The sequence below is a fragment of the Toxorhynchites rutilus genome, chromosome 2 (assembly GCF_029784135.1).
Source record: "Toxorhynchites rutilus septentrionalis strain SRP chromosome 2, ASM2978413v1, whole genome shotgun sequence".
Lineage (NCBI taxonomy): Eukaryota > Metazoa > Arthropoda > Insecta > Diptera > Culicidae > Toxorhynchites > Toxorhynchites rutilus.
Window position 1 is genome coordinate 198,497,503 of NC_073745.1, and position 26,498 is coordinate 198,524,000.

Sequence of the window (26,498 nt, forward strand, 5' to 3'; positions counted from 1 at the left end):
AAGCCGGCCTACTTTTGTAACATTTTCATTTTGACATACAGTGCATGTATTGCGTTACATGATTTGTTGTGATTTCGATGAAAATTGAAAACTAGTGATGTGTTTCTGTTTTAGAAATATAAAATTGAACTTTGACAAATATTCGCAAACCGAGCCCCAAGTCTCCGAGGAATGGATTGACGAGGACAAGTTGGAGCTATGGGAGATCAAACTTTATGGTGAAAAACAGGAGAAACTGACTGCAGCCCAGGTCCTACCAATAACTCGAACTAGCACAGGAAAGCTTCCACCAACCCGTAACATCACATCGTCATCTGGCGATTTGTCGAACTCATCAACACCGACCAGCAATGGTAATAGTGCCTCAGGTTCCAGTTTGGCGAACAAATCGGCCATCATCTCTAGTAAGGCCTCGAGGGAGGAAATAAACGAACAAATGGAACAACAACTTCGGCTACAGCGGGCTGCACACAATCAAAAGCGTGCGATGGAACTCAAACAGCAACAAGGTAATCGGAACCGGAAAAAATGGCCTTTGAGTCGACTGGTTAATCGTTATAATTTTACTCCGAATAGATGGTGCAAACCCACCGAAACAGTCCATTGTTCAGCGTTGTATTATTGTGAAAGAACCGGACGGTACAACGAAGATTATTCAACAGAACATAACTCAATCTTCACGGTCTGCTTCTGCATCAACTTCCCAGCCGAACCAAAGGCAGCAATCTCCCGCGCCCGCCAAACCAGATGGTCCACAAAAAGTGCAAATCATTCGTGATGGGAAGGATGGGAAGGTTAGCGATCGTGGTCTGAACCCTGGGCAACAACTGATTCAAACGCCTGACGGAAAGCTACATGTTCTAAGTGCAGCCTCTGGTATGTTTGATAGTGGTGCGCTATGATTCCTAGATCTAAGTTATTTTTTAATTTACAGGATCAAACTCAACAGCGGGCAAGCAAGCAATTGCCGCTAAAGCGGGACAAAATATCATCACGAAAGTGGCCACCAGTGGTGGTAGTACAAGTGGTGCAACGGCTTTTTTGTCGGCTTCCCCAGTGACTACCACATTCTACGGTTCAGTCACCGCCGCCACAAACGTCGGTACAACAAACAGTTGCATCAACGGCGACAGCGACGGCGACCACCCAGCAGATTGTAAACAAACCATCCAATATTGTCGTCAGGAACCAAGTTGGACAGCCGATGAAACAGATGATCCAGAAACAGGTCGTACAAAAGGTGAGTAATTACTTGGTTGACAATTGTAGGTTCGTTGTGGTTACATTGTTGTGGAGAAATGCTTAATATTCGTAGGGATATATTTTTCCTGTATATCGAGCTTCTTTTCACATCCAGTTTTATTCCAACTACTAGCTGACGCGACGAACTTCGTCTCGCCCAAAATAGATTTTTTGATTTGAATACTTTCAAACATCCACGTTTTCTTACTAAGTGAACGTTAGTGAGTCCAATCACTGAACTCTTCATTGATTGATTACCTCTTGACCCTTTACAATTTCCTTTTACTATAAATTGTCTAGTACTTCTACAAAAATTCGTCCTTATAATATATAATTATTTTCAGACACAATTCTCGCTCAAGATTCTTCAAGCATTTGGAAATAACATGTTTCTCCGTTGCATGAAATACATGTTTGATACAGAGAATATTACAGAATAATGACAGCTCAAATCGGACCATTCCTTCCTCGGGTTTAGGGCACACCAACACATTTGACCTTCCATTTTTGTTTATATAGATAGAAGATACAGGAATGCGTTATTCCGTCTGAAAATCCTTTTCATCTTTCGAACAAAAAACAATTTCGTTAGCACCAACATCAAATGGACTAGCAACGCTTAGTTAATTGTATAACATATGGGAATTCAATTTTCCGAATTTTTTCTTCTCCGCTATATTGATCTACGGGAAGAGACGAATACAACGAAATATAGATGACTGAAATTGAACCATTCCTTCCTCGAGTTTGGCGCTTACCAACACATTTGGCCTTCCATTTTTATTTATAGATATATGATATGAGAATGCGTTATTTCGCCTGAAAATTCATTTCCACTTACGAACAAAGATCAATTTCGATAGCGCAAATATCGAATGGACTAACAACGCTTATGATGATGTAATTTTCGAACATGTGGGAATTCATTTTTCCGAATTTTCCGACCTTCCTTTAGGATTTTCCGAAAATTTTCCGATTTTGCTCTCCACTATATTGATCTACAGGAAGAGACGAACACAACAAAATACAGGAGGCTAAAATCGGACCATCCCTTCTTCCGGTTTTCCGCTTACCAACAGATTTTGCCTTACATTTTTATTTATATAGATATAAGATATGGAAATGCGTTATTTCACCTGAAAATCCATTTCCACTTACGAACAAAGATCAATTTCGATAGCGGAAATATCGAATGGACTAACAACACTTTTGATGATGTAATTTTCGAACTTGTGGGAATTCATTTTTCCGAATTTTGCGACCTTCCTTTAGGATTTTCCGAAAAATTTCCGATTTTTCTCTACACTATATTGATCTACGGGAAGAGACGAATACAACAAAATACAGGAGGCTAAAATCGGACCATCCCTTCTTCAGGTTTTCCGCTTATCAACAGATTTTGCCTTACATTTTTATTTATATAGATTGGGGATCAATAAGCGCCATTCGTTTTTAGAACTATCCTTCCATAAAACATAACACCAACACTTGTCACTAAACTTCCTGCTAAAAGACGTGCTCTTGTCCACTCCCTCTGCTTGAATTTAGTATCATTAGATAGCAAGTGGAATGTGTTTTGAGATCCCAAAGGTAGTTATCACTTACCCATCAAGATTTGTATCCAAATTTGTATTTGTATTTGTATTGTTCGGACTGTTTACTACTGACGAACATTTATGATCTGAGCATCACACCGCTCTAATTTCCAGTGGCCGAAACGAGTGGCTGACGACGAGTGCGGTTTTGCTTCACACCCGTCTCCCGTCTCGCCTGCAAAGACGCACTCGGATTCGGGTTGTGGCAAACTAAACTGAGCGGAGAGGCGAGATACTGAGAATCGTATACTGTAGAAACACCTGCCTCCGTGGAGCAAATTACTGCTGCGATTTGCACACAAACCGAGTGGAAAGAGTCTTTCGTTTCTTCTATCTAAATCCGTTGATGCGATCAATGAATAGACTCTGAGTAATCAAGAGAACATCATTCTGTTGGGAAGGGAGAGGAGTAATAGTTGATCGCAACTTGTACAGATCGCGATCTGTGCAGTTTGCGTTTAATCATGGATCGAATCATGGTCGCATAATTTCCATCCTTGCTTCAATTCTTTTAACTAATAGTTTTCCACTTATATTTCCTCTATACACAAATCTATATCTTCTATTCTTCATTTGTTATAACTCTGTCTATTTATCATTCTTCTTGCATGTATCCAAACTGCCAGCATTTCACTGTTTTGCTGCAGGGATGTAAGTCCGTGTTTATACACTGAGAAATTTGATTAGAAATAAAACCAACAATATATTTATGTGGACATCACTGATCTAGCCATCAATTCCGGAGATGGTTAATCAATTCTTCTATGGGGGAACCTAAACTATTTTCTCGTTTGCTCCATGAATGCGCACTTCGCGCTCAAACGAAACCCATCCCAGAATCCATTATTCGTCGAAGGGCTCCTAAACCTAAACCATGGCGGAATGAAAAGAGAGTCTAGCTTTATGTTGAAAAATCGTATGCACTTAAAGCCTCCCGGAAACATGGAGTCATCGTCAATTTTAAAATTTTCCTAACACTTGAGTCTAAGTTTGAAATTTTTTTAAAGGGAGTTCGATTGCATCAGTGAAAAAATAGTAACAACTCGGTTTTAGAATATACATAAAATTAGTTTATTGTAAATTAATTAATTTTATTTTATTTTCAAAAAAATTGTTAAAAAAAATATTAAAGCTAAATCGTGACTTGGCCCCATCTCTATGAATTTCCTCGGTTTGATCTATCACCTATGGGAAATAAAACATATTAACACAAATTTGTATTTTTTTAATTTGGAAAATGAACTCACGTCACTCCTTGTGTCACCTACTCATAGCCATTTCTCAGTGTTGTAGGCTAGCAAGTCAGGCCAAGGCCAGAAGATTCCCCTCGATAGCTCTCATGTATTTGATGCAATGTAAGAAAGAAAAAAAAATATTAATAATATCTACAGCGGAAAACAATAGAAAAATCAGTAGTGTAAAAAAATAACAACTCTGAAACTCAAAGTAACATAAGAAAATCCAACAGAATACGGAAAACAATAACGGTATAAATAAAATAAATCTAAATACTACTGAGAAACATCCAAATATTACAGAAAAACTAAAACATCAAAATATATCAAACAAAACTCACAGCACAACAATAAATTCTACAACACGGAATAGTAACAAAAACGCAACTAAACAAATGAAGACAAATGAAGACAACAACAGAACAAATGCAATAAATACAACGGAACAACTTGAAATAACAAAAATTGAAGATAACACACAAAAACACTGAACGCTTCCTAATTATGTGTATAATAAAAGGTTTAAATAAAGAACGACTGCGCCACTTCTCCTGCAACAACTAGTAGCATTTTAAAACAACAATGCTTAAACAGTCTTACCCCTTTCGCTGCTGTTTTAAGACGTTGATTCTCCTGCCGCAATCTGGTGTTTTCCGCCATAATTTTTTGAAGCTCCCATTCAGCCTTCATCTTCCGAAAATATATCTCGTCGACCTCGGAAATGTCTATCGGCTCCCAGTCGTACACGTCATCTCCAGTATCCTCGATGTCATCATGGAACAGCGGCGGAAAATCTTCGTCCTCGATCATGCTCTCTTCAGGATATATCTCGTTCTTGGTTGGAATTGTCTATAAGAAAATAAGATTTCATTAGCGCTGCTACGCACTCTAACACGATTTTACTCACCTTGGGTGGAAAACGAACTTTCCCTCCCGATTCCGCTCTACCTCCATTTGCTTGGGTGGCCCGATAGCCTCTCGGAACCCTCAAGCCAGTCGGAATCCGGGATGTAACGTTCGTTCGGTTCATCTTGGTGCTGAGTGAAATTTCTTCTTGCTTCTCTATTGCAATTTCAAACAGCAGTGACGAGTAATGTTGTGTGCACCTACCAAGTAGACTACTTGGATCGAAATCAGAGTGGGAAAATAGAAGCCGGCCTACTTTTGTACCATTTTCATTTTGACATACAGTGCATGTATTGCGTTACATGATTTGTTGTGATTTCGATGAAAATTGAAAACTAGTGATGTGTTTCTGTTTTAGAAATATAAAATTGAACTTTGACAAATATTCGCAAACCGAGCCCCAAGTCTCCGAGGAATGGATTGACGAGGACAAGTTGGAGCTATGGGAGATCAAACTTTATGGTGACAAACAGCAGAAATTGACTGCAGCCCAGGTTCTACCAATAACTCGAACTAGCACAGGAAAGCTTCCACCAACCCGTAACATCACATCGTCATCTGGCGATTTGTCGAACTCATCAACACCGACCAGCAATGGTAATAGTGCCTCAGGTTCCAGTTTGGCGAACAAATCGGCCATCATCTCTAGTAAGGCCTCGAGGGAGGAAATAAACTAACAAATGGAACAACAACTTCGGCTAGAGCGGGCAGCACACAATCAAAAGCGTGCGATGGAACTCAAACAGCAACAAGGTAATCGGAACCGGAAAAAATTGCCTTTGAGTTGACTGGTTAATCGTTATAATTTTACTCCGAATAGATGGTGCAACCCCACCAAAACAGTCCATTGTTCGTTCAGCGTTGTATTATTGTGAAAGAACCGGACGGTACAACGAAGATTCTTCAACAGAACATAACTCAATCTTCACGGTCTGCTTCTGCATCAACTTCCCAGCCGAACCAAAGGCAGCAGTCTCCCGCGCCCGCCAAACCAGATGGTCCGCAAAAAGTGCAAATCATTCGTGATGGGAAGGTTAGCGTTCGTGGTCTGAACCCTGGGCAACAACTGATTCAAACTCCTGATGGAAAGCTGTTCTGAAATGTTCTAAGTGCAGCCTCTGGTATGTTTGATAGTGGTACGCTATGATTCCTAGATCTAAGTTATTTTTTAATTTACAGGATCAAACTCAACAGCGAGCAAGCAAGAAATTGCCACTAAAGCGGGACAAAATATCATCACGAAAGTGGCCACCAGTGGTGGTAGTACAACTGGTGCAACTGCTTTTTTGTCGGCTTCCCCAGTGACTACCACATTCTACGGTTCAGTCACCGCCGCCACAAACGTCGGTACAACAGACAGTTGCATCAACGGCTACAGCGACGGCTACCACCCAGCAGATTGTAAACAAACCATCCAATATCGTCGTCAGGAACCAAGTTGGACAGCCGATTAAACAGATGATCCAGAAACAGGTCGTACAAAAGATGAGTAATTACTTGGTTGACAATTGTAGGTTCGTTGTGGTTACATTGTTGTGGAGAAATGCTTAATATTCGTAGGGATATATTTTTCCTGTATATCGAGCTTCTTTTCACATCCAGTTTTATTCCAACTACTAGCTGACGCGACGAACTTCGTCTCGCCCAAAATAGATTTTTTGATTTGAATACTTTCAAACATCCACGTTTTCTTACTAAGTGAACGTTAGTGAGTCCAATCACTGAACTCTTCATTGATTGATTACCTCTTGACCCTTTACAATTTCCTTTTACTATAAATTGTCTAGTACTTCTACAAAAATTCGTCTTTATAATATAAAATTATTTTCAGACACAATTCTCGCTCAAGATTCTTCAAGCATTTGGAAATAACATGTTTCTCCGTTGCATGAAATACATGTTTGATACAGAGAATATTACAGAATAAAGACAGCTCAAATCGGACCATTCCTTCCTCGGGTTTAGGGCACACCAACACATTTGGCCTTCCATTTTTGTTTATATAGATAGAAGATACAGGAATGCGTTATTCCGTCTGAAAATCCTTTTCATCTTTCGAACAAAAAACAATTTCGTTAGCACCAACATCAAATGGACTAGCAACGCTTAGTTAATTGTATAACATATGGGAATTCAATTTTCCGAATTTTTTCTTCTCCGCTATATTGATCTACGGGAAGAGACGAATACAACGAAATATAGATGACTGAAATTGAACCATTCCTTCCTCGAGTTTGGCGCTTACCAACACATTTGGCCTTCCATTTTTATTTATAGATATATGATATGAGAATGCGTTATTTCGCCTGAAAATTCATTTCCACTTACGAACAAAGATCAATTTCGATAGCGCAAATATCGAATGGACTAACAACGCTTATGATGATGTAATTTTCGAACATGTGGGAATTCATTTTTCCGAATTTTCCGACCTTCCTTTAGGATTTTCCGAAAATTTTCCGATTTTGCTCTCCACTATATTGATCTACGGGAAGAGACGAACACAACAAAATACAGGAGGCTAAAATCGGACCATCCCTTCTTCCGGTTTTCCGCTTACCAACAGATTTTGCCTTACATTTTTATTTATATAGATATAAGATATGGAAATGCGTTATTTCACCTGAAAATCCATTTCCACTTACGAACAAAGATCAATTTCGATAGCGGAAATATCGAATGGACTAACAACACTTTTGATGATGTAATTTTCGAACTTGTGGGAATTCATTTTTCCGAATTTTGCGACCTTCCTTTAGGATTTTCCGAAAAATTTCCGATTTTTCTCTACACTATATTGATCTACGGGAAGAGACGAATACAACAAAATACAGGAGGCTAAAATCGGACCATCCCTTCTTCGGGTTTTCCGCTTATCAACAGATTTTGCCTTACATTTTTATTTATATAGATTGGGGATCAATAAGCGCCATTCGTTTTTAGAACTATCCTTCCATAAAACATAACACCAACACTTGTCACTAAACTTCCTGCTAAAAGACGTGCTCTTGGCCACTCCCTCTGCTTGAATTTAGTATCATTAGATAGCAAGTGGAATGTGTTTTGAGATCCCAAAGGTAGTGATCACTTACCCATCAAGATTTGTATCCAAATTTGTATTTGTATTTGTATTGTTCGGACTGTTTACTACTGACGAACATTTATGATCTGAGCATCACACCGCTCTAATTTCCAGTGGCCGAAACGAGTGGCTGACGACGAGTGCGGTTTTGCTTCACACCCGTCTCCCGTCTCGCCTGCAAAGACGCACTCGGAGAGTTAATTTTACATTCGGTAACATTCGGGTTGTGGCAAGCTAAACTGAGCGGAGAGGCGAGATACTGAGAATCGTTTACTGTAGAAACACCTGCCTCCGTGGAGCAAATTACTGCTGCGATTTGCACACAAACCGAGTGGAAAGAGTCTTTCGTTTCTTCTATCTAGATCCGTTGATGCGATCAATTAATAGACTCTGAGTAATCAAGAGAACATCATTCTGTTGGGAAGGGAGAGGAGTAATAGTTGATCGCAACTTGTACAGATCGCGATCTGTGCAGTTTGCGTTTAATCATGGATCGAATCATGGTCGCATAATTTCCATCCTTGCTTCAATTCAATTTATCATTCTTCTTGCATGTATCCAAACTGCCAGCATTTCACTGTTTTGCTGCAGGGATGTAAGTCCGTGTTTATACACTGAGAAATTTAGTGGGGGTTTGTCGCAGTAGTTGCGACACATTGATTAGAAATAAAACCAACAATATATTTATGTGGACATCACTGATCTAGCCATCAATTCCGGAGATGGTTAATCAATTCTTCTATGGAGGAACCTAAACTATTTTCTCGTTTGGTCCATGAATGCGCACTTCGCGCTCAAACGAAATCCATCCCAGAATCCATTATTCGTCGAAGGGCTCCTAAACCTAAACCATGGCGGAATGAAAAGAGAGTCTAGCTTTATGTTGAAAAATCGTATGCACTTAAAGCCTCCCGGAAACATGGAGTCATCGTCAATTTTAAAATTTTCCTAACACTTGAGTCTAAGTTTGAATTTTTTTTAAAGGGAGTTCGATTGCATCAGTGAAAAAATAGTAACAACTCGGTTTTAGAATATACATTAAATTAGTTTATTGTAAATTAATTTATTTTATTTTATTTTACAACAAAAATTGTTAAAAAAAATATTAAAGCTAAATCGTGACTTGGCCCCATCTCTATGAATTTCCTCGGTTTGATCCATCACCTATGGGAAATAAAACATATTAACACAAATTTTTATTTTTTTAATTTGGAAAATGAACTCACGTCACTCCTTGTGTCACCTACTCATAGCCATTTCTCAGTGTTGTAGGCTAGCAAGTCAGGCCAAGGCCAGAAGATTCCCCTCGATAGCTCTCATGTATTTGATGCAATGTAAGAAAGAAAAAAATATTAATAATATCTACAGCGGAAAACAATAAAACAATCAAATAATAGAAAAATCAGTAGTGTAAAAAAATAACAACTCTGAAACTCAAAGTAACATAAGAAAATCCAACAGAATACGGAAAACAATAACGGTATAAATAAAATAAATCTAAATACTACTGAGAAACATCCAAATATTACAGAAAAACTAAAACATCAAAAATATATCAAACAAAACTCACAGCATAACAATAAATTCTACAACACGGAATAGTACAACGCAACTAAACTCAACAAAACAAATGAAGACAACAACAGAACAAATGCAATAAATACAACGGAACAACTTGAAATAACAAAATTTGAAGATAACAAACAAAAACACTGAACGCTTCCTAATTACGTGTATAATAAAAGATTTAAATAAAGAGCGACTGCGCCACTTCTCCTGCAACAACTAGTAGCATTTTAAAACAACAATACTTAAACAGTCTTACCCCTTTCGCTGCTGTTTTAAGACGTTGATTCTCCTGCCGCAATCTGGTGTTTTCCGCCATAATTTTTTGAAGCTCCCATTCAGCCTTCATCTTCCGAAAATATATCTCGTCGACCTCGGAAATGTCTATCGGCTCCCAGTCGTACACGTCATCTCCAGTATCCTCGATGTCATCATGGAACAGCGGCGGAAAATCTTCGTCCTCTATCATGCTCTCTTCAGGATATATCTCGTTCTTGGTTGGAATTGTCTGTAAAAAAATAAGATTTCATTAGCGCTGCTACGCACTCTACCACGATTTTACTCACCTTGGTTGGAAAACGAACATTCCCTCCCGATTCCGCTCTACCTCCATTTGCTTGGGTGGCCCGATAGCCTCTCGGAACCCTCAAGCCAGTCGGAATCCGGGATGTAACGTTCGTTCGGTTCATCTTGGTGCTGAGTGAAATTTCTTCTTGCTTCTCTATTGCAATTTCAAACAGCAGTGACGAGTAATGTTGTGTGCACCTACCAAGTAGACTACTTGGATCGAAATCAGAGTGGGAAAATAGAAGCCGGCCTACTTTTGTAACATTTTCATTTTGACATACAGTGCATGTATTGCGTTACATGATTTGTTGTGATTTCGATGAAAATTGAAAACTAGTGATGTGTTTCTGTTTTAGAAATATAAAATTGAACTTTGACAAATATTCGCAAACCGAGCCCCAAGTCTCCGAGGAATGGATTGACGAGGACAAGTTGGAGCTATGGGAGATCAAACTTTATGGTGACAAACAGGAGAAACTGACTGCAGCCCAGGTCCTACCAATAACTCGAACTAGCACAGGAAAGCTTCCACCAACCCGTAACATCACATCGTCATCTGGCGATTTGTCGAACTCATCAACACCGACCAGCAATGGTAATAGTGCCTCAGGTTCCAGTTTGGCGAACAAATCGGCCATCATCTCTAGTAAGGCCTCGAGGGAGGAAATAAACTAACAAATGGAACAACAACTTCGGCTAGAGCGGGCAGCACACAATCAAAAGCGTGCGATGGAACTCAAACAGCAACAAGGTAATCGGAACCGGAAAAAATTGCCTTTGAGTTGACTGGTTAATCGTTATAATTTTACTCCGAATAGATGGTGCAACCCCACCAAAACAGTCCATTGTTCAGCGTTGTATTATTGTGAAAGAACCGGACGGTACAACGAAGATTCTTCAACAGAACATAACTCAATCTTCACGGTCTGCTTCTGCATCAACTTCCCAGCCGAACCAAAGGCAGCAGTCTCCCGAGCCCGCCAAACCAGATGGTCCGCAAAAAGTGCAAATCATTCGTGATGGGAAGGTTAGCGTTCGTGGTCTGAACCCTGGGCAACAACTGATTCAAACTCCTGATGGAAAGCTGTTCTGAAATGTTCTAAGCGCAGCCTCTGGTATGTTTGATAGTGGTACGCTATGATTCCTAGATCTAAGTTATTTTTTAATTTACAGGATCAAACTCAACAGCGAGCAAGCAAGAAATTGCCACTAAAGCGGGACAAAATATCATCACGAAAGTGGCCACCAGTGGTGGTAGTACAACTGGTGCAACTGCTTTTTTGTCGGCTTCCCCAGTGACTACCACATTCTACGGTTCAGTCACCGCCGCCACAAACGTCGGTACAACAGACAGTTGCATCAACGGCGACAGCGACGGCTACCACCCAGCAGATTGTAAACAAACCATCCAATATCGTCGTCAGGAACCAAGTTGGACAGCCGATTAAACAGATGATCCAGAAACAGGTCGTACAAAAGATGAGTAATTACTTGGTTGACAATTGTAGGTTCGTTGTGGTTACATTGTTGTGGAGAAATGCTTAATATTCGTAGGGATATATTTTTCCTGTATATCGAGCTTCTTTTCACATCCAGTTTTATTCCAACTACTAGCTGACGCGACGAACTTCGTCTCGCCCAAAATAGATTTTTTGATTTGAATACTTTCAAACATCCACGTTTTCTTACTAAGTGAACGTTAGTGAGTCTAATCACTGAACTCTTCATTGATTGATTACCTCTTGACCCTTTACAATTTCCTTTTACTATAAATTGTCTAGTACTTCTACAAAAATTCGTCCTTATAATATAAAATTATTTTCAGACACAATTCTCGCTCAAGATTCTTCAAGCATTTGGAAATAACATGTTTCTCCGTTGCATGAAATACATGTTTGATACAGAGAATATTACAGAATAAAGACAGCTCAAATCGGACCATTCCTTCCTCGGGTTTAGGGCACACCAACACATTTGGCCTTCCATTTTTGTTTATATAGATAGAAGATACAGGAATGCGTTATTCCATCTGAAAATCCTTTTCATCTTTCGAACAAAAAACAATTTCGTTAGCACCAACATCAAATGGACTAGCAACGCTTAGTTAATTGTATAACATATGGGAATTCAATTTTCCGAATTTTCCGATTTTTCTCTCCGCTATATTGATCTACGGGAAGAGACGAATACAACGAAATATAGATGACTGAAATTGAACCATTCCTTCCTCGGGTTTTGCGCTTACCAACACATTTGGCCTTCCATTTTTATTTATAGATATATGATATGAGAATGCGTTATTTCGCCTGAAAATTCATTTCCACTTACGAACAAAGATCAATTTCGATAGCGCAAATATCGAATGGACTAACAACGCTTATGATGATGTAATTTTCGAGCATGTGGGAATTCATTTTTCCGAATTTTCAGACCTTCCTTTAGGATTTTCCGAAAATTTTCCGATTTTGCTCTCCACTATATTGATCTACGGGAAGAGACGAACACAACAAAATACAGGAGGCTAAAATCGGACCATCCCTTCTTCGGGTTTTCCGCTTATCAACAGATTTTGCCTTACATTTTTATTTATATAGATTGGGGATCAATAAGCGCCATTCGTTTTTAGAACTATCCTTCCATAAAACATAACACCAACACTTGTCACTAAACTTCCTGCTAAAAGACGTGCTCTTGGCCACTCCCTCTGCTTGAATTTAGTATTATTAGATAGCAAGTGGAATGTGTTTTGAGATCCCAAAGGTAGTGATCACATACCCATCAAGATTTGTATCCAAATTTGTATTTGTATTTGTATTGTTCGGACTGTTTACTACTGACGAACATTTATGATCTGAGCATCACACCGCTCTAATTTCCAGTGGTCGAAACGAGTGGCTGACGACGAGTGCGGTTTTGCTTCACACCCGTCTCCCGTCTCGCCTGCAAAGACGCACTCGGAGAGTCAATTTTACATTCGGTAACATTCGGGTTGTGGCAAGCTAAACTGAGCGGAGAGGCGAGATACTGAGAATCGTTTACTGTAGAAACACCTGCCTCCGTGGAGCAAATTACTGTTGCGATTTGCACACAAACCGAGTGGAAAGAGTCTTTCGTTTCTTCTATCTAGATCCGTTGATGCGATCTATTAATAGACTCAGAGTAATCAAGAGAACATCATTCTGTTGAGAAGGGAGAGGAGTAATAGTTGATCGCAACTTGTACAGATCGCGATCTGTGCAGTTTGCGATTAATCATGGATCGAATCATGGTCGCATAATTTCCATCCTTGCTTCAATTCTATTTATCATTCTTCTTGCATGTATCCAAACTGCCAGCATTTCACTGTTTTGCTGCAGGGATGTAAGTCCGTGTTTATACACTGAGAAATTTAGTGGGGGTTTGTCGCAGTAGTTGCGACACATTGATTAGAAATAAAACCAACAATATATTTATGTGGACATCACTGATCTAGCCATCAATTCCGGAGATGGTTAATCAATTCTTCTATGGAGGAACCTAAACTATTTTCTCGTTTGGTCCATGAATGCGCACTTCGCGCTCAAACGAAACCCATCCCAGAATCCATTATTCGTCGAAGGGCTCCTAAACCTAAACCATGGCGGAATGAAAAGAGAGTCTAGCTTTATGTTGAAAAATCGTATGCACTTAAAGCCTCCCGGAAACATGGAGTCATCGTCAATTTTAAAATTTTCCTAACACTTGAGTCTAAGTTTGAAATATTTTTAAAGGGAGTTCGATTGCATCAGTGAAAAAATAGTAACAACTCGGTTTTAGAATATACATTAAATTAGTTTATTGTAAATTAATTTATTTTATTTTATTTTACAACAAAAATTGTTAAAAAAAAATATTAAAGCTAAATCGTGACTTGGCCCCATCTCTATGAATTTCCTCGGTTTGATCTATCACCTATGGGAAATAAAACATAATAACACAAATTTGTATTTTTTTAATTTGGAAAATGAACTCACGTCACTCCTTGTGTAACCTACTCATAGTCATTTCTCAGTGTTCAAAATATATATTTTTATTAAGGCTCATATGGCGTCAACCTGACGGGGCCGGGAGTTCAATATTTCGACAATGTTTGCCTTATAACTATGTTAGTAATATGTAACCGATTACTCGCGGTTGGCTCGAGGTTAGTATTACAAGTGTTTTCGTAATTGTGATGTTGCTGTCTTCAATGATCTGTACCTGTGCCCGACACGGGATACTTCCTATTGGGATGATTTCTCAGTGTTGTAGGCTAGCAATCGCAAATTTCTCAGTGTTGTAGGCTAGCAAGTCAGGCCAAGGCCAGAAGATTCCCCTCGATAGCTCTCATGTATTTGATGCAATGTAAGAAAGAAAAAAATATTAATAATATCTAGAGCGGAAAACAATAGGAGAATCAAATAATAGAAAAATCAATAGTGTAAAAAAATAACAACTCTGAAACTCAAATTAACATAAGAAAATCCAACAGAATACGGAAAACAATAACGGTATAAATAAAATAAATCTAAATACTACTGAGAAACATCCAAATATTACAGAAAAACTATAACATCAAACAAAACTCACAGCACAACAATAAATTCTACAACACGGAATAGTACAACGCAACTAAACTCAACAAAACAAATGAAGACAACAACAGAACAAATGCAATAAATACAACGGAACAACTTGAAATAACAAAAATTGAAGATAACACACAAAAACACTGAACGCTTCCTAATTACGTGTATAATAAAAGATTTAAATAAAGAGCGACTGCGCCACTTCTCCTGCAATAACTAGTAGCATTTTAAAACAACAATACTTAAAAAGTCTTACCCCTTTCGCTGCTGTTTTAAGCCGTTGATTCTCCTGCCGCAATCTGGTGTTTTCCGCCATCATTTTTTGAAGCTCCGATTCAGCCTTCATCTTCCGAAAATATATCTCGTCGACCTCGGAAATGTCTATCGGCTCCCAGTCGTACACGTCATCTCCAGTATCCTCGATGTCGTCATGGAACAGCGGCGGAAAATCTTCGTCCTCGATCATGCTCTCTTCAGGATATATCTCGTTCTTGGTTGGAATTGTCTGTAAAAAAATAAGATTTCATTAGCGCTGCTACGCACTCTACCACGATTTTACTCACCTTGGTTGGAAAACGAACATTCCCTCCCGATTCCGCTCTACCTCCATTTGCTTGGGTGGCCCGATAGCCTCTCGGAACCCACAAGCCAGTCGGAATCCGGGATGCAACGTTCGTTCGGTTCATCTTGGTGCTGAGTGAAATTTCTTCTTGCTTCTCTATTGCAATTTCAAACAGCAGTGACGAGTAATGTTGTGTGCACCTACCAAGTAGACTACTTGGATCGAAATCAGAGTGGGAAAATAGAAGCCGGCCTACTTTTGTAACATTTTCATTTTGACATACAGTGCATGTGTTGCGTTACATGATTTGTTGTGATTTCGATGAAAATTGAAAACAAGTGATGTGTTTCTGTTTTAGAAATATAAAATTGAACTTTGACAAGTTGGAATGGGAGATCAAACTTTATGGTGAAAAACAGGAGAAACTGACTGCAGCCCAGGTCCTACCAATAACTCGAACTAGCACAGGAAAGCTTCCACCAACCCGTAACATCACATCGTCATCTGGCGATTTGTCGAACTCATCAACACCGACCAGCAATGGTAATAGTGCCCCAGGTTCCAGTTTGGCGAACAAATCGGCCATAATCTCTGGTAAGGCCTCGAGGGAGGAAATAAACTAACAAATGGAACAACAACTTCGGCTAGAGAGGGCAGCACACAATCAAAAGCGTGCGATGGAACTCAAACAGCAACAAGGTAATCGGAACCGGAAAAAACAGGAAGTGGGTTATATCTATGGTATAACCGCAAGGGTGACGTAGGACTATCGTTGATTTAGAGATCATTTGTATGAAGTTGAATCTGAATTCATTCTGAATGAATGAATATTTGGAGAACTTCGAAAACGAGAGCGTTACGTTGGAGGCACAAGGTTTTATGCATCCAATATTGGATACGGAAATATCCTACTGATGGGGAAGAATAATCTTCAGAAGCTATCCTGTTGATTGCGATTGATTGAAAAACCCCAAAACCAAATGTATTTGGTCACAGTGTTACATGGATAGAAAACATTCAATTAAACTCTTTCACATGAATATATTTTGAAAATTCCCAAAGGAACTGGCAGATTATTTTCCAGCAATGATTAGATCTTTCCGGAACTTTCTCGATGCTGAATGGCATCCGAACGGAAAGAGTTCTGCGCGTGTATGTGTCGATCCTTCGCCGTCCACCTCCTCCAGCACGTTAGGCAACGATGTTGTCTTGTCGATGTCCTCACGAAAAATGAATATGTCTCACCACCAGAATATCGCTTAAGTATGCTTTTTGTGTGTGATTGAATCGAGAGAAGGTGTGGTTTACGATGGCAATTTGGAAGGCAAACTAGAGGGGAATGGACTCTCTGAGCTCGGAACTTTCGGCGACTGAGCAATAATCGATTGCGGGCGCATACAATATTGGATACGGAAATATCCTACTGATGGGGAAGAATAATCTTCTGAAGCTATCCTGTTAATTGCGATTGATTGAAAAACCACAAAACCAAATGTATTTGGTCACAGTGTTACATGGATAGAAAACATTCAATTAAACTCTTTCACATGAATATATTTTGAAAATTCCCAGAGGAACTGGCAGATTATTTTCAGTAACGATTAGTTATTTCCACATTTTCCTCGATACTGGAAGCCCACCAGTGGTTAATGCCAACTCGATAACCACCTGTTAATAGCACTTGATTGAAACATATTTGGTCACAGTGTTACATGGATAGAAAACATTCAATTAAACTCTTTCACATGAATATATTTTGAAAATTCCCAGAGGAACTGTCAGATTATTTTCAGTAACGATTAGATATTTCCACATTTTCCTCGATACTGGAAGCCCACCAGTGGTTAATGCCAACTCGATAACCACCTGTTAATAGCACTTGGTTGAAACATATTTGGTCACAGTGTAACATGGATAGAAAACATTCAATTAAACTCTTTCACATGAATATATTTTGAAAATTCCCAAAGGAACTGGCAGATTATTTTCCAGCAATGATTAGATCTTTCCGGAACTTTCTCGATGCTGAATGGCATCCTAACGGAAAGAGTTCTGCGCGTGTATGTGTCGATCCTTCGCCGTCCACCTCCTCCAGCACGTTAGGCAACGATGTTGTCTTGTCGATGTCCTCACGAAAAATGAATGTGTCTCACCACCAGAATATCGCTTAAGTATGCTTTTTGTGTGTGATTGAATCGAGAGAAGGTGTGGTTTACGATGGCAATTTGGAAGGCAAACTAGAGGGGAATGAACTCTCTGAGCTCGGAACTTTCGGCGACTGAGCAATAATCGATTGCGGGCGCATACAATATTGGATACGGAAATATCCTACTGATGGGGAAGAATAATCTTCTGAAGCTATCCTGTTAATTGCGATTGATTGAAAAACCACAAAACCAAATGTATTTGGTCACAGTGTTACATGGATAGAAAACATTCAATTAAACTCTTTCACATGAATATATTTTGAAAATTCCCAAAGGAACTGGCAGATTATTTTCAGTAACGATTAGATATTTCCACATTTTCCTCGATACTGGAAGCCCACCAGTGGTTAATGCCAACTCGATAACCACCTGTTAATAGCACTTGATTGAAACATATTTGGTCACAGTGTTACATGGATAGAAAACATTCAATTAAACTCTTTCACATGAATATATTTTGAAAATTCCCAAAGGAACTGGCAGATTATTTTCCAGCAATGATTAGATCTTTCCGGAACTTTCTCGATGCTGAATGGCATCCTAACGGAAAGAGTTCTGCGCGTGTATGTGTCGATCCTTCGATTCGATTAGATATTTCCACATTTTCCTCGATACTGGAAGCCCACCAGTGGTTAATGCCAACTCGATAACCACCTGTTAATAGCCGCGCGTGTATGTGTGTGTAGCGATGTCTTCCCAGGGAACCGTTTGTGGCATCACTCTCCTCCTGATAGATTCCCTTCTGGCCTAGGGTGCACAAACATACTCTTGGTGACACCGTTCATCCGCGCTTTCATGATAAATAAAGAGCTTCACCGCAACAGCGACAACATGCTCCAATCGCTGTTCATTTAGAACTGAGTGGATTTCGGAGCGCCGCTCGCCTCTATACCGATTGGTGATTTTAGTTTTTTTTTAGATCAAAAAGTAACAAGTATATAACGCGTAGACATTTTATCTTTCGAATGAAGTGTTTATCATACCATTTTGTTCAGTTGTTTAGGAGCTATTAACGCTCAAAATCTCGGTCTCCGGCGTAACGCTTTCGTTTTCGAAACTTTGATTTTACACCCCGGTATAGAAATGAAAGACGTAGTCCTACGTCAAAATGGCCTTTGAGTCGACTGGTTAATCGTTATAATTTTACTCCGAATAGATGGTGCAAACCCACCGAAACAGTCCATTGTTCAGCGTTGTATTATTGTGAAAGAACCGGACGGTACAACGAAGATTATTCAACAGAACATAACTCAATCTTCACGGTCTGCTTCTGCATCAACTTCCCAGCCGAACCAAAGGCAGCAATCTCCCGCGCCCGCCAAACCAGATGGTCCACAAAAAGTGCAAATCATTCGTGATGGGAAGGATGGGAAGGTTAGCGTTCGTGGTCTGAACCCTGGGCAACAACTGATTCAAACTCCTGATGGAAAGCTGTTCTGAAATGTTCTAAGCGCAGCCTCTGGTATGTTTGATAGTGGTGCGCTATGATTCCTAGATCTAAGTTATTTTTTAATTTACAGTATCAAACTCAACAGCGGGCAAGCAAGCAATTGCCGCTGAAGCGGGACAAAATATCATCACGAAAGTGGCCACCATTGGTGGTAGTACAAGTGGTGCAACGGCTTTTCTGTCGGCCCCCAGTGACTACCACATCTACGGTTCAGTCACCGCCATCACAAACGTCGGTACAACAGACAGTTGCATCAACGGCGACAGCGACGGCTATTCGTAGGGATATATTTTTCCTGTATATCGAGCTTCTTTTCACATCCAGTTTTATTCCAACTACTAGCTGACGCGACGAACTTCGTCTCGCCCAAAATAGATTTTTTTATTTGCATACTTTCAAACATCCACGTTTTCTTACTAAGTGAACGTTAGTGAGTCCAATCACTGAACTCTTCATTGATTGATTACCCTTTGACCCTTTACAATTTCCTTTTACTATAAATTGTTTAGTACTTCTACAAAAATATATATAAAGTTATTTTCAGACACAATTCTCGCTCAAGATTCTTCAAGCATTTGGAAATAACATGTTTCTCCGTTGCATGAAATACATGTTTGATACAGAGAATATTACAGAATAAAGACTGCTCAAATCGGACCATTCCTTCCTCGGGTTTAGGGCACACCAACACATTTGGCCTTCCATTTTTGTTTATATAGATAGAAGATACAGGAATGCGTTATTCCATCTGAAAATCCTTTTCATCTTTCGAACAAAAAACAATTTCGTTAGCACCAACATCAAATGGACTAGCAACGCTTAGTTAATTGTATAACATATGGGAATTCAATTTTCCGAATTTTCCGATTTTTCTCTCCGCTATATTGATCTACGGGAAGAGACGAATACAACGAAATATAGATGACTGAAATTGAACCATTCCTTCCTCGGGTTTTGCGCTTACCAACACATTTGGCCTTCCATTTTTATTTATAGATATATGATATGAGAATGCGTTATTTCGCCTGAAAATGCATTCCCACTTACGAACAAAGATCAATTTCGATATCGCAAATATTGAATGGACTAACAACGCTTATGATGATGTAATTTTCGAACATGTAGGAATTCATTTTTCCGAATTTTCCGACCTTCCTTTAGGATTTTCCGAAAATTTTCCGATTTTTCTCTACACTATATTGATCTACGGGAAGAGACGAATACAACAAAATACAGGAGGCTAAAATCGGACCATCCCTTCTTCGGGTTTTCCGCTTATCAACAGATTTTGCCTTACATTTTTATTTATATAGATTGGGGATCAGTAAGCGCCATTCGTTTTTAGAACTATCCTTCCATAAAACATAACACCAACACTTGTCACTAAACTTCCTGCTAAAAGACGTGCTCTTGGCCACTCCCTCTGCTTGAATTTAGTATCATTAGATAGCAAGTGGAATGTGTTTTGAGATCCCAAAGGTAGTGATCACTTATCCATCAAGATTTGTATCCAAATTTGTATTTGTATTTGTATTGTTCGGACTGTTTACTACTGACAAACATTTATGATCTGAGCATCACATCGCTCTGGTTTTCAGTGTCCGAAACGAGTGGCTGATGACGAGTGCAGTTTTGCTTTACACCGGTCTCCCGTCTCGCCTGCAAAGACGCACTCGGAGAGTTAATTTTACATTCGGTAACATTCGGGTTGTGGCGAGCTAAACTGAGCGGAGAGGCGAGATACTGCGAATCGTATACTGTAGAAACACCTGCCTCCGTGGAGCAAATTACTGCTGCGATTTGCACACAAACCGAGTGGAAAGAGTCTTTCGTTTCTTCTATCTAGATCCTTTGATGCGATCTATTAATAGACTCAGAGTAATCAAGAGAACATCATTCTGTTGGGAAGGGAGAGGAGTAATAGTTGATCGCAACTTGTACAGATCGCGATCTGTGCAGTTTGCGATTAATCATGGATCGAATCATGGTCGCATAATTTCCATCCTTGCTTCAATTCTATTTATCATTCTTCTTGCATGTATCCAAACTGCCAGCATTTCACTGTTTTGCTGCAGGGATGTAAGTCCGTGTTTATACACTGAGAAATTTAGTGGGGGTTTGTCGCAGTAGTTGCGACACATTGATTAGAAATAAAACCAACAATATATTTATGTGGACATCACTGATCTAGCCATCAATTCCGGAGATGGTTAATCAATTCTTCTATGGAGGAACATAAACTATTTTCTCGTTTGGTCCATGAATGCGCACTTCGCGCTCAAACGAAACCCATCCCAGAATCCATTATTCGTCGAAGGGCTCCTAAACCTAAACCATGGCGGAATGAAAAGAGAGTCTAGCTTTATGTTGAAAAATCGTATGCACTTAAAGCCTCCCGGAAACATGGAGTCATCGTCAATTTTAAAATTTTCCTAACACTTGAGTCTAAGTTTGAAATTTTTTTAAAGGGAGTTCGATTGCATCAGTGAAAAAATAGTAACAACTCGGTTTTAGAATATACATTAAATTAGTTTATTGTAAATTAATTAATTTTATTTTATTTTACAACAAAAATTGTTAAAAAAAATATTAAAGCTAAATCGTGACTTGGCCCCATCTCTATGAATTCCCTCGGTTTGATCTATCACCTATGGGAAATAAAACATATTAACACAAATTTGTATTTTTTTAATTTGGAAAATGAACTCACGTCACTCCTTGTGTCACCTACTCATAGCCATTTCTCAGTGTTGTAGGCTAGCAAGTCAGGCCAAGGCCAGAAGATTCCCCTCGATAGCTCTCATGTATTTGATGCAATGTAAGAAAGAAAAAAATATTAATAATATCTACAGCGGAAAACAATAGAACAATCAAATAATAGAAAAATCAGTAGTGTAAAAAAATAACAACTCTGAAACTCAAAGTAACATAAGAAAATCCAACAGAATACGGAAAACAATAACGGTATAAATAAAATAAATCTAAATACTACTGAGAAACATCCAAATATTACAGAAAAACTAAAACATCAAAAATATATCAAACAAAACTCACAGCATAACAATAAATTCTACAACACGGAATAGTACAACGCAACTAAACTCAACAAAACAAATGAAGACAACAACAGAACAAATGCAATAAATACAACGGAACAACTTGAAATAACAAAATTTGAAGATAACAAACAAAAACACTGAACGCTTCCTAATTACGTGTATAATAAAAGATTTAAATAAAGAGCGACTGCGCCACTTCTCCTGCAACAACTAGTAGCATTTTAAAACAACAATACTTAAAAAGTCTTACCCCTTTCGCTGCTGTTTTAAGCCGTTGATTCTCCTGCCGCAATCTGGTGTTTTCCGCCATCATTTTTTGAAGCTCCGATTCAGCCTTCATCTTCCGAAAATATATCTCGTCGACCTCGGAAATGTCTATCGGCTCCCAGTCGTACACGTCATCTCCAGTATCCTCGATGTCATCATGGAACAGCGGCGGAAAATCTTCGTCCTCGATCATGCCCTCTTCAGGATATATCTCGTTCTTGGTTGGAATTGTCTGTAAGAAAATAAGATTTCATTAGCGCTGCTACGCACTCTAACACGATTTTACTCACCTTGGGTGGAAAACGAACTTTCCCTCCCGATTCCGCTCTACCTCCATTTGCTTGGGTGGCCCGATAGCCTCTCGGAACCCTCAAGCCAGTCGGAATCCGGGATGTAACGTTCGTTCGGTTCATCTTGGTGCTGAGTGAAATTTCTTCTTGCTTCTCTATTGCAATTTCAAACAGCAGTGACGAGTAATGTTGTGTGCACCTACCAAGTAGACTACTTGGATCGAAATCAGAGTGGGAAAATAGAAGCCGGCCTACTTTTGTACCATTTTCATTTTGACATACAGTGCATGTATTGCGTTACATGATTTGTTGTGATTTCGATGAAAATTGAAAACAAGTGATGTGTTTCTGTTTTAGAAATATAAAATTGAACTTTGACAAGTTGGAGCTATGGGAGATCAAACTTTATGGTGAAAAACAGGAAGTGGGTTATATCTATGGTATAACCGCAAGGGTGACGTAGGACTATCGTTGATTTGGAGATCATTTGTTTGAAGTTGAATCTAAATCCATTCTGAATGAATGAATAAATGAATATTTGGGAGACTTCGAAAACGAGAGAGTTACGTTGGAGGCACAAGGTTTTATGCATCCAATATTGGATACGGAAATATCCTACTGATGGGGAAGAATAATCTTCAGAAGCTATCCTGTTAATTGCGATTGATTGAAAAACCACAAAACCAAATGTATTTGGTCACAGTGTTACATGGATAGAAAACATTCAAATAAACTCTTTCACATGAATGTATTTTTAAATTCCCAGAGGAACTGGCAGATTATTTTCCGGAACTTTCTCGATGCTGAATGGCATCCAAACGGAAAGAATTCCGTGCGTATATGTGTGTGTAGCGATGTCTTCCCGGGGAACCGTTTGTGGCATCACTCTCCTCCTGATGGATTCCCTTCTGGCCTAGGGTGCACAAACAGGCTCTTGGTGACACCGTTCATCAGCGCTTTCATGATAAACAAAGAGCTTCACCACAACAGCGACAACATGCTCCAATCGCTGTTCAATTAGAACTGAGTGGATTTCCGAGCGGCGCTCGCTTATATACCGATTGGTGATTTCAATAGCCTGTTTTGAAAGCAATTTTAAGACTATTGAAACAAGTTTTTGGATCAAAAAGTAACAAGTATAGAACGCGTAGATATTTTATCTTTCGAATGAAGTGTTTATCATTCCATTTCGTTCAGTTGTTTAGGAGCTATTAACGCTCAAAATCTCGGTCTCCGGCGTAACGCTTTCGTTTTCGAAACTTTGATTTTACACCCCGGTATAGAAATGAAAGACGTAGTCCTACGTCAAAACAGGAGAAACTGACTGCAGCCCAGGTCCTACCAATAACTCGAACTAGCACAGGAAAGCTTCCACCAACCCGTAACATCACATCGTCATCTGGCGATTTGTCGAACTCATCAACACCGACCAGCAATGGTAATAGTGCCTCAGGTTCCAGTTTGGCGAACAAATCGGCCATCATCTCTAGTAAGGCCTCGAGGGAGGAAATAAACTAACAAATGGTACAACAACTTCGGCTAGAGAGGGCAGCACACAATCAAAAGCGTGCGATGGAACTCAAACAGCAACAAGGTAATCGGAACCGGAAAAAATGGCCTTTGAGTCGACTGGTTAATCGTTATAATTTTACTCCGAATAGATGGTGCAAACCCACCGAAACAGTCCATTGTTCAGCGTTGTATTATTGTGAAAGAACCGGACGGTACAACGAAGATTATTCAACAGAACATAACTCAATCTTCACGGTCTGCTTCTGCATCAACTTCCCAGCCGAACCAAAGGCAGCAATCTCCCGCGCCCGCCAAACCAGATGGTCCACAAAAAGTGCAAATCATTCGTGATGGGAAGGATGGGAAGGTTAGCGTTCGTGGTCTGAACCCTGGGCAACAACTGATTCAAACGCCTGACAGAAAGCTACATGTTCTAAGTGCAGCCTCTGGTATGTTTGATAGTGGTGCGCTATGATTCCTAGATCTAAGTTATTTTTTAATTTACAGGATCAAACTCAACAGCGGGCAAGCAAGCAATTGCCGCTAACATATATCACGAAAGTGGCCACCAGTGGTGGTAGTACAAGTGGTGCAACGGCTTTTTTGTCGGCCCCCAGTGACTACCACATCTACGGTTCAGTCACCGCCGTCACAAACGTCGGTACAGCAGACAGTTGCATCAACGGCGACAGCGACGGCTATTCGTAGGGATATATTTTTCCTGTATATCGAGCTTCTTTTCACATCCAGTTTTATTCCAACTACTAGCTGACGCGACGAACTTCGTCCCGCCCAAAATAGATTTTTTGATTTGAATACTTTCAAACATCCACGTTTTCTTACTAAGTGAACGTTGAGTGCAATCACTGAACTCTTCATTGATTGATTACCCTTTGACCCTTTACAATTTCCTTTTACTATAAATTGTTTAGTACTTCTACAAAAATATATATAAAGTTATTTTCAGACACAATTCTCGCTCAAGATTCTTCAAGCATTTGGAAATAACATGTTTCTCCGTTGCATGAAATACATGTTTGATACACTGAATATTACAGAATAAAGACTGCTCAAATCGGACCATTCCTTCCTCGGGTTTAGGGCACACCAACACATTTGGCCTTCCATTTTTGTTTATATAGATAGAAGATACAGGAATGCGTTATTCCATCTGAAAATCCTTTTCATCTTTCGAACAAAAAACAATTTCGTTAGCACCAACATCAAATGGACTAGCAACGCTTAGTTAATTGTATAACATATGGGAATTCAATTTTCCGAATTTTCCGATTTTTCTCTCCGCTATATTGATCTACGGGAAGAGACGAATACAACGAAATATAGATGACTGAAATTGAACCATTCCTTCCTCGGGTTTTGCGCTTACCAACACATTTGGCCTTCCATTTTTATTTATAGATATATGATATGAGAATGCGTTATTTCGCCTGAAAATGCATTCCCACTTACGAACAAAGATCAATTTCGATATCGCAAATATTGAATGGACTAACAACGCTTATGATGATGTAATTTTCGAACATGTAGGAATTCATTTTTCCGAATTTTCCGACCTTCCTTTAGGATTTTCCGAAAATTTTCCGATTTTTCTCTACACTATATTGATCTACGGGAAGAGACGAATACAACAAAATACAGGAGGCTAAAATCGGACCATCCCTTCTTCGGGTTTTCCGCTTATCAACAGATTTTGCCTTACATTTTTATTTATATAGATTGGGGATCAGTAAGCGCCATTCGTTTTTAGAACTATCCTTCCATAAAACATAACACCAACACTTGTCACTAAACTTCCTGCTAAAAGACGTGCTCTTGGCCACTCCCTCTGCTTGAATTTAGTATCATTAGATAGCAAGTGGAATGTGTTTTGAGATCCCAAAGGTAGTGATCACTTATCCATCAAGATTTGTATCCAAATTTGTATTTGTATTTGTATTGTTCGGACTGTTTACTACTGACGAACATTTATGATCTGAGCATCACATCGCTCTGGTTTTCAGTGTCCGAAACGAGTGGCTGATGACGAGTGCAGTTTTGCTTTACACCGGTCTCCCGTCTCGCCTGCAAAGACGCACTCGGAGAGTTAATTTTACATTCGGTAACATTCGGGTTGTGGCGAGCTAAACTGAGCGGAGAGGCGAGATACTGCGAATCGTATACTGTAGAAACACTTGCCTCCGTGGAGCAAATTACTGCTGCGATTTGCACACAAACCGAGTGGAAAGAGTCTTTCGTTTCTTCTATCTAGATCCGTTGATGCGATCTATTAATAGACTCATAGTAATCAAGAGAACATCATTCTGTTGGGAAGGGAGAGGAGTAATAGTTGATCGCAACTTGTACAGATCGCG

At 39.4% G+C, this 26,498-nt stretch overlaps 2 protein-coding genes and 1 long non-coding RNA gene across 9 annotated transcripts; 1 reads left to right on the forward strand and 2 right to left on the reverse strand.

The window, feature by feature from the left end:
• Nucleotides 1-11: 11 nt before the first annotated feature.
• Nucleotides 12-25,101, forward strand: LOC129770232 (nucleosome-remodeling factor subunit NURF301-like). Of its 6 annotated transcripts, XM_055772930.1 has the most exons (7): nucleotides 12-509; nucleotides 577-876; nucleotides 6,158-6,492; nucleotides 10,550-10,944; nucleotides 11,012-11,220; nucleotides 24,494-24,575; nucleotides 24,634-25,101. In XM_055772930.1, the coding sequence occupies exons 1-3, from the start codon at nucleotides 98-100 to the stop codon at nucleotides 6,430-6,432; spliced, it is 987 nt and encodes a 328-aa protein (XP_055628905.1). In that variant the 5' UTR covers nucleotides 12-97; the 3' UTR covers nucleotides 6,433-6,492; nucleotides 10,550-10,944; nucleotides 11,012-11,220; nucleotides 24,494-24,575; nucleotides 24,634-25,101. The 6 variants fall into 6 exon arrangements, with proteins under 6 accessions (XP_055628905.1, XP_055628907.1, XP_055628906.1 ...); XM_055772932.1 differs by lacking the exons at nucleotides 11,012-11,220; nucleotides 24,494-24,575; nucleotides 24,634-25,101 and adding exons at nucleotides 18,705-19,010; nucleotides 19,069-19,144; XM_055772931.1 differs by lacking the exons at nucleotides 24,494-24,575; nucleotides 24,634-25,101 and adding an exon at nucleotides 11,367-11,825 and having other exon boundaries at nucleotides 11,012-11,308.
• Nucleotides 9,104-10,029, reverse strand: LOC129770240 (uncharacterized). Its single transcript, XR_008742067.1, has 2 exons — nucleotides 9,287-10,029; nucleotides 9,104-9,224 (listed from the first exon to the last, which is right to left on the reverse strand). It is a non-coding gene; the product is annotated as an uncharacterized LOC129770240 (long non-coding RNA).
• LOC129770233 (uncharacterized) lies at nucleotides 21,627-22,992 on the reverse strand. 2 transcript variants are annotated; one of them, XR_008742064.1, is made up of 3 exons: nucleotides 22,615-22,988; nucleotides 21,709-22,556; nucleotides 21,627-21,646 (listed from the first exon to the last, which is right to left on the reverse strand). XR_008742064.1 is itself a non-coding variant. In XM_055772935.1 (3 exons), the coding sequence occupies exons 1-3, from the start codon at nucleotides 22,735-22,737 to the stop codon at nucleotides 21,756-21,758; spliced, it is 414 nt and encodes a 137-aa protein (XP_055628910.1). In that variant the 5' UTR covers nucleotides 22,738-22,992; the 3' UTR covers nucleotides 21,713-21,755. The 2 variants fall into 2 exon arrangements, 1 of the variants encoding a protein (XP_055628910.1); XM_055772935.1 differs by lacking the exon at nucleotides 21,627-21,646 and having other exon boundaries at nucleotides 21,713-21,797; nucleotides 22,308-22,556; nucleotides 22,615-22,992.
• Nucleotides 25,102-26,498: the final 1,397 nt, after the last annotated feature.

What these genes read in the sequence shown, in the direction of transcription:
- LOC129770232 (XM_055772929.1), top strand. Translation starts at nt 98, where the DNA reads ATGTGTTTCTGTTTTAGAAATATAAAATTGAACTTTGACAAATATTCG. An exon ending in GGAACTCAAACAGCAACAAG is followed by an intron (nt 510 to 576) that starts GTAATCGGAACC and finishes TACTCCGAATAG; the next exon opens with ATGGTGCAAACCCACCGAAA. An exon ending in TGTTCTAAGTGCAGCCTCTG is followed by an intron (nt 877 to 934) that starts GTATGTTTGATA and finishes TTTAATTTACAG; the next exon opens with GATCAAACTCAACAGCGGGC.
- LOC129770233 (XM_055772935.1), bottom strand. Translation starts at nt 22,737, where the DNA reads ATGAACCGAACGAACGTTACATCCCGGATTCCGACTGGCTTGAGGGTT. An exon ending in AAGTTCGTTTTCCACCCAAG is followed by an intron (nt 22,557 to 22,614) that starts GTGAGTAAAATC and finishes ATTTTCTTACAG; the next exon opens with ACAATTCCAACCAAGAACGA. An exon ending in TTAAAACAGCAGCGAAAGGG is followed by an intron (nt 21,798 to 22,307) that starts GTAAGACTTTTT and finishes CAAATACATGAG; the next exon opens with AGCTATCGAGGGGAATCTTC.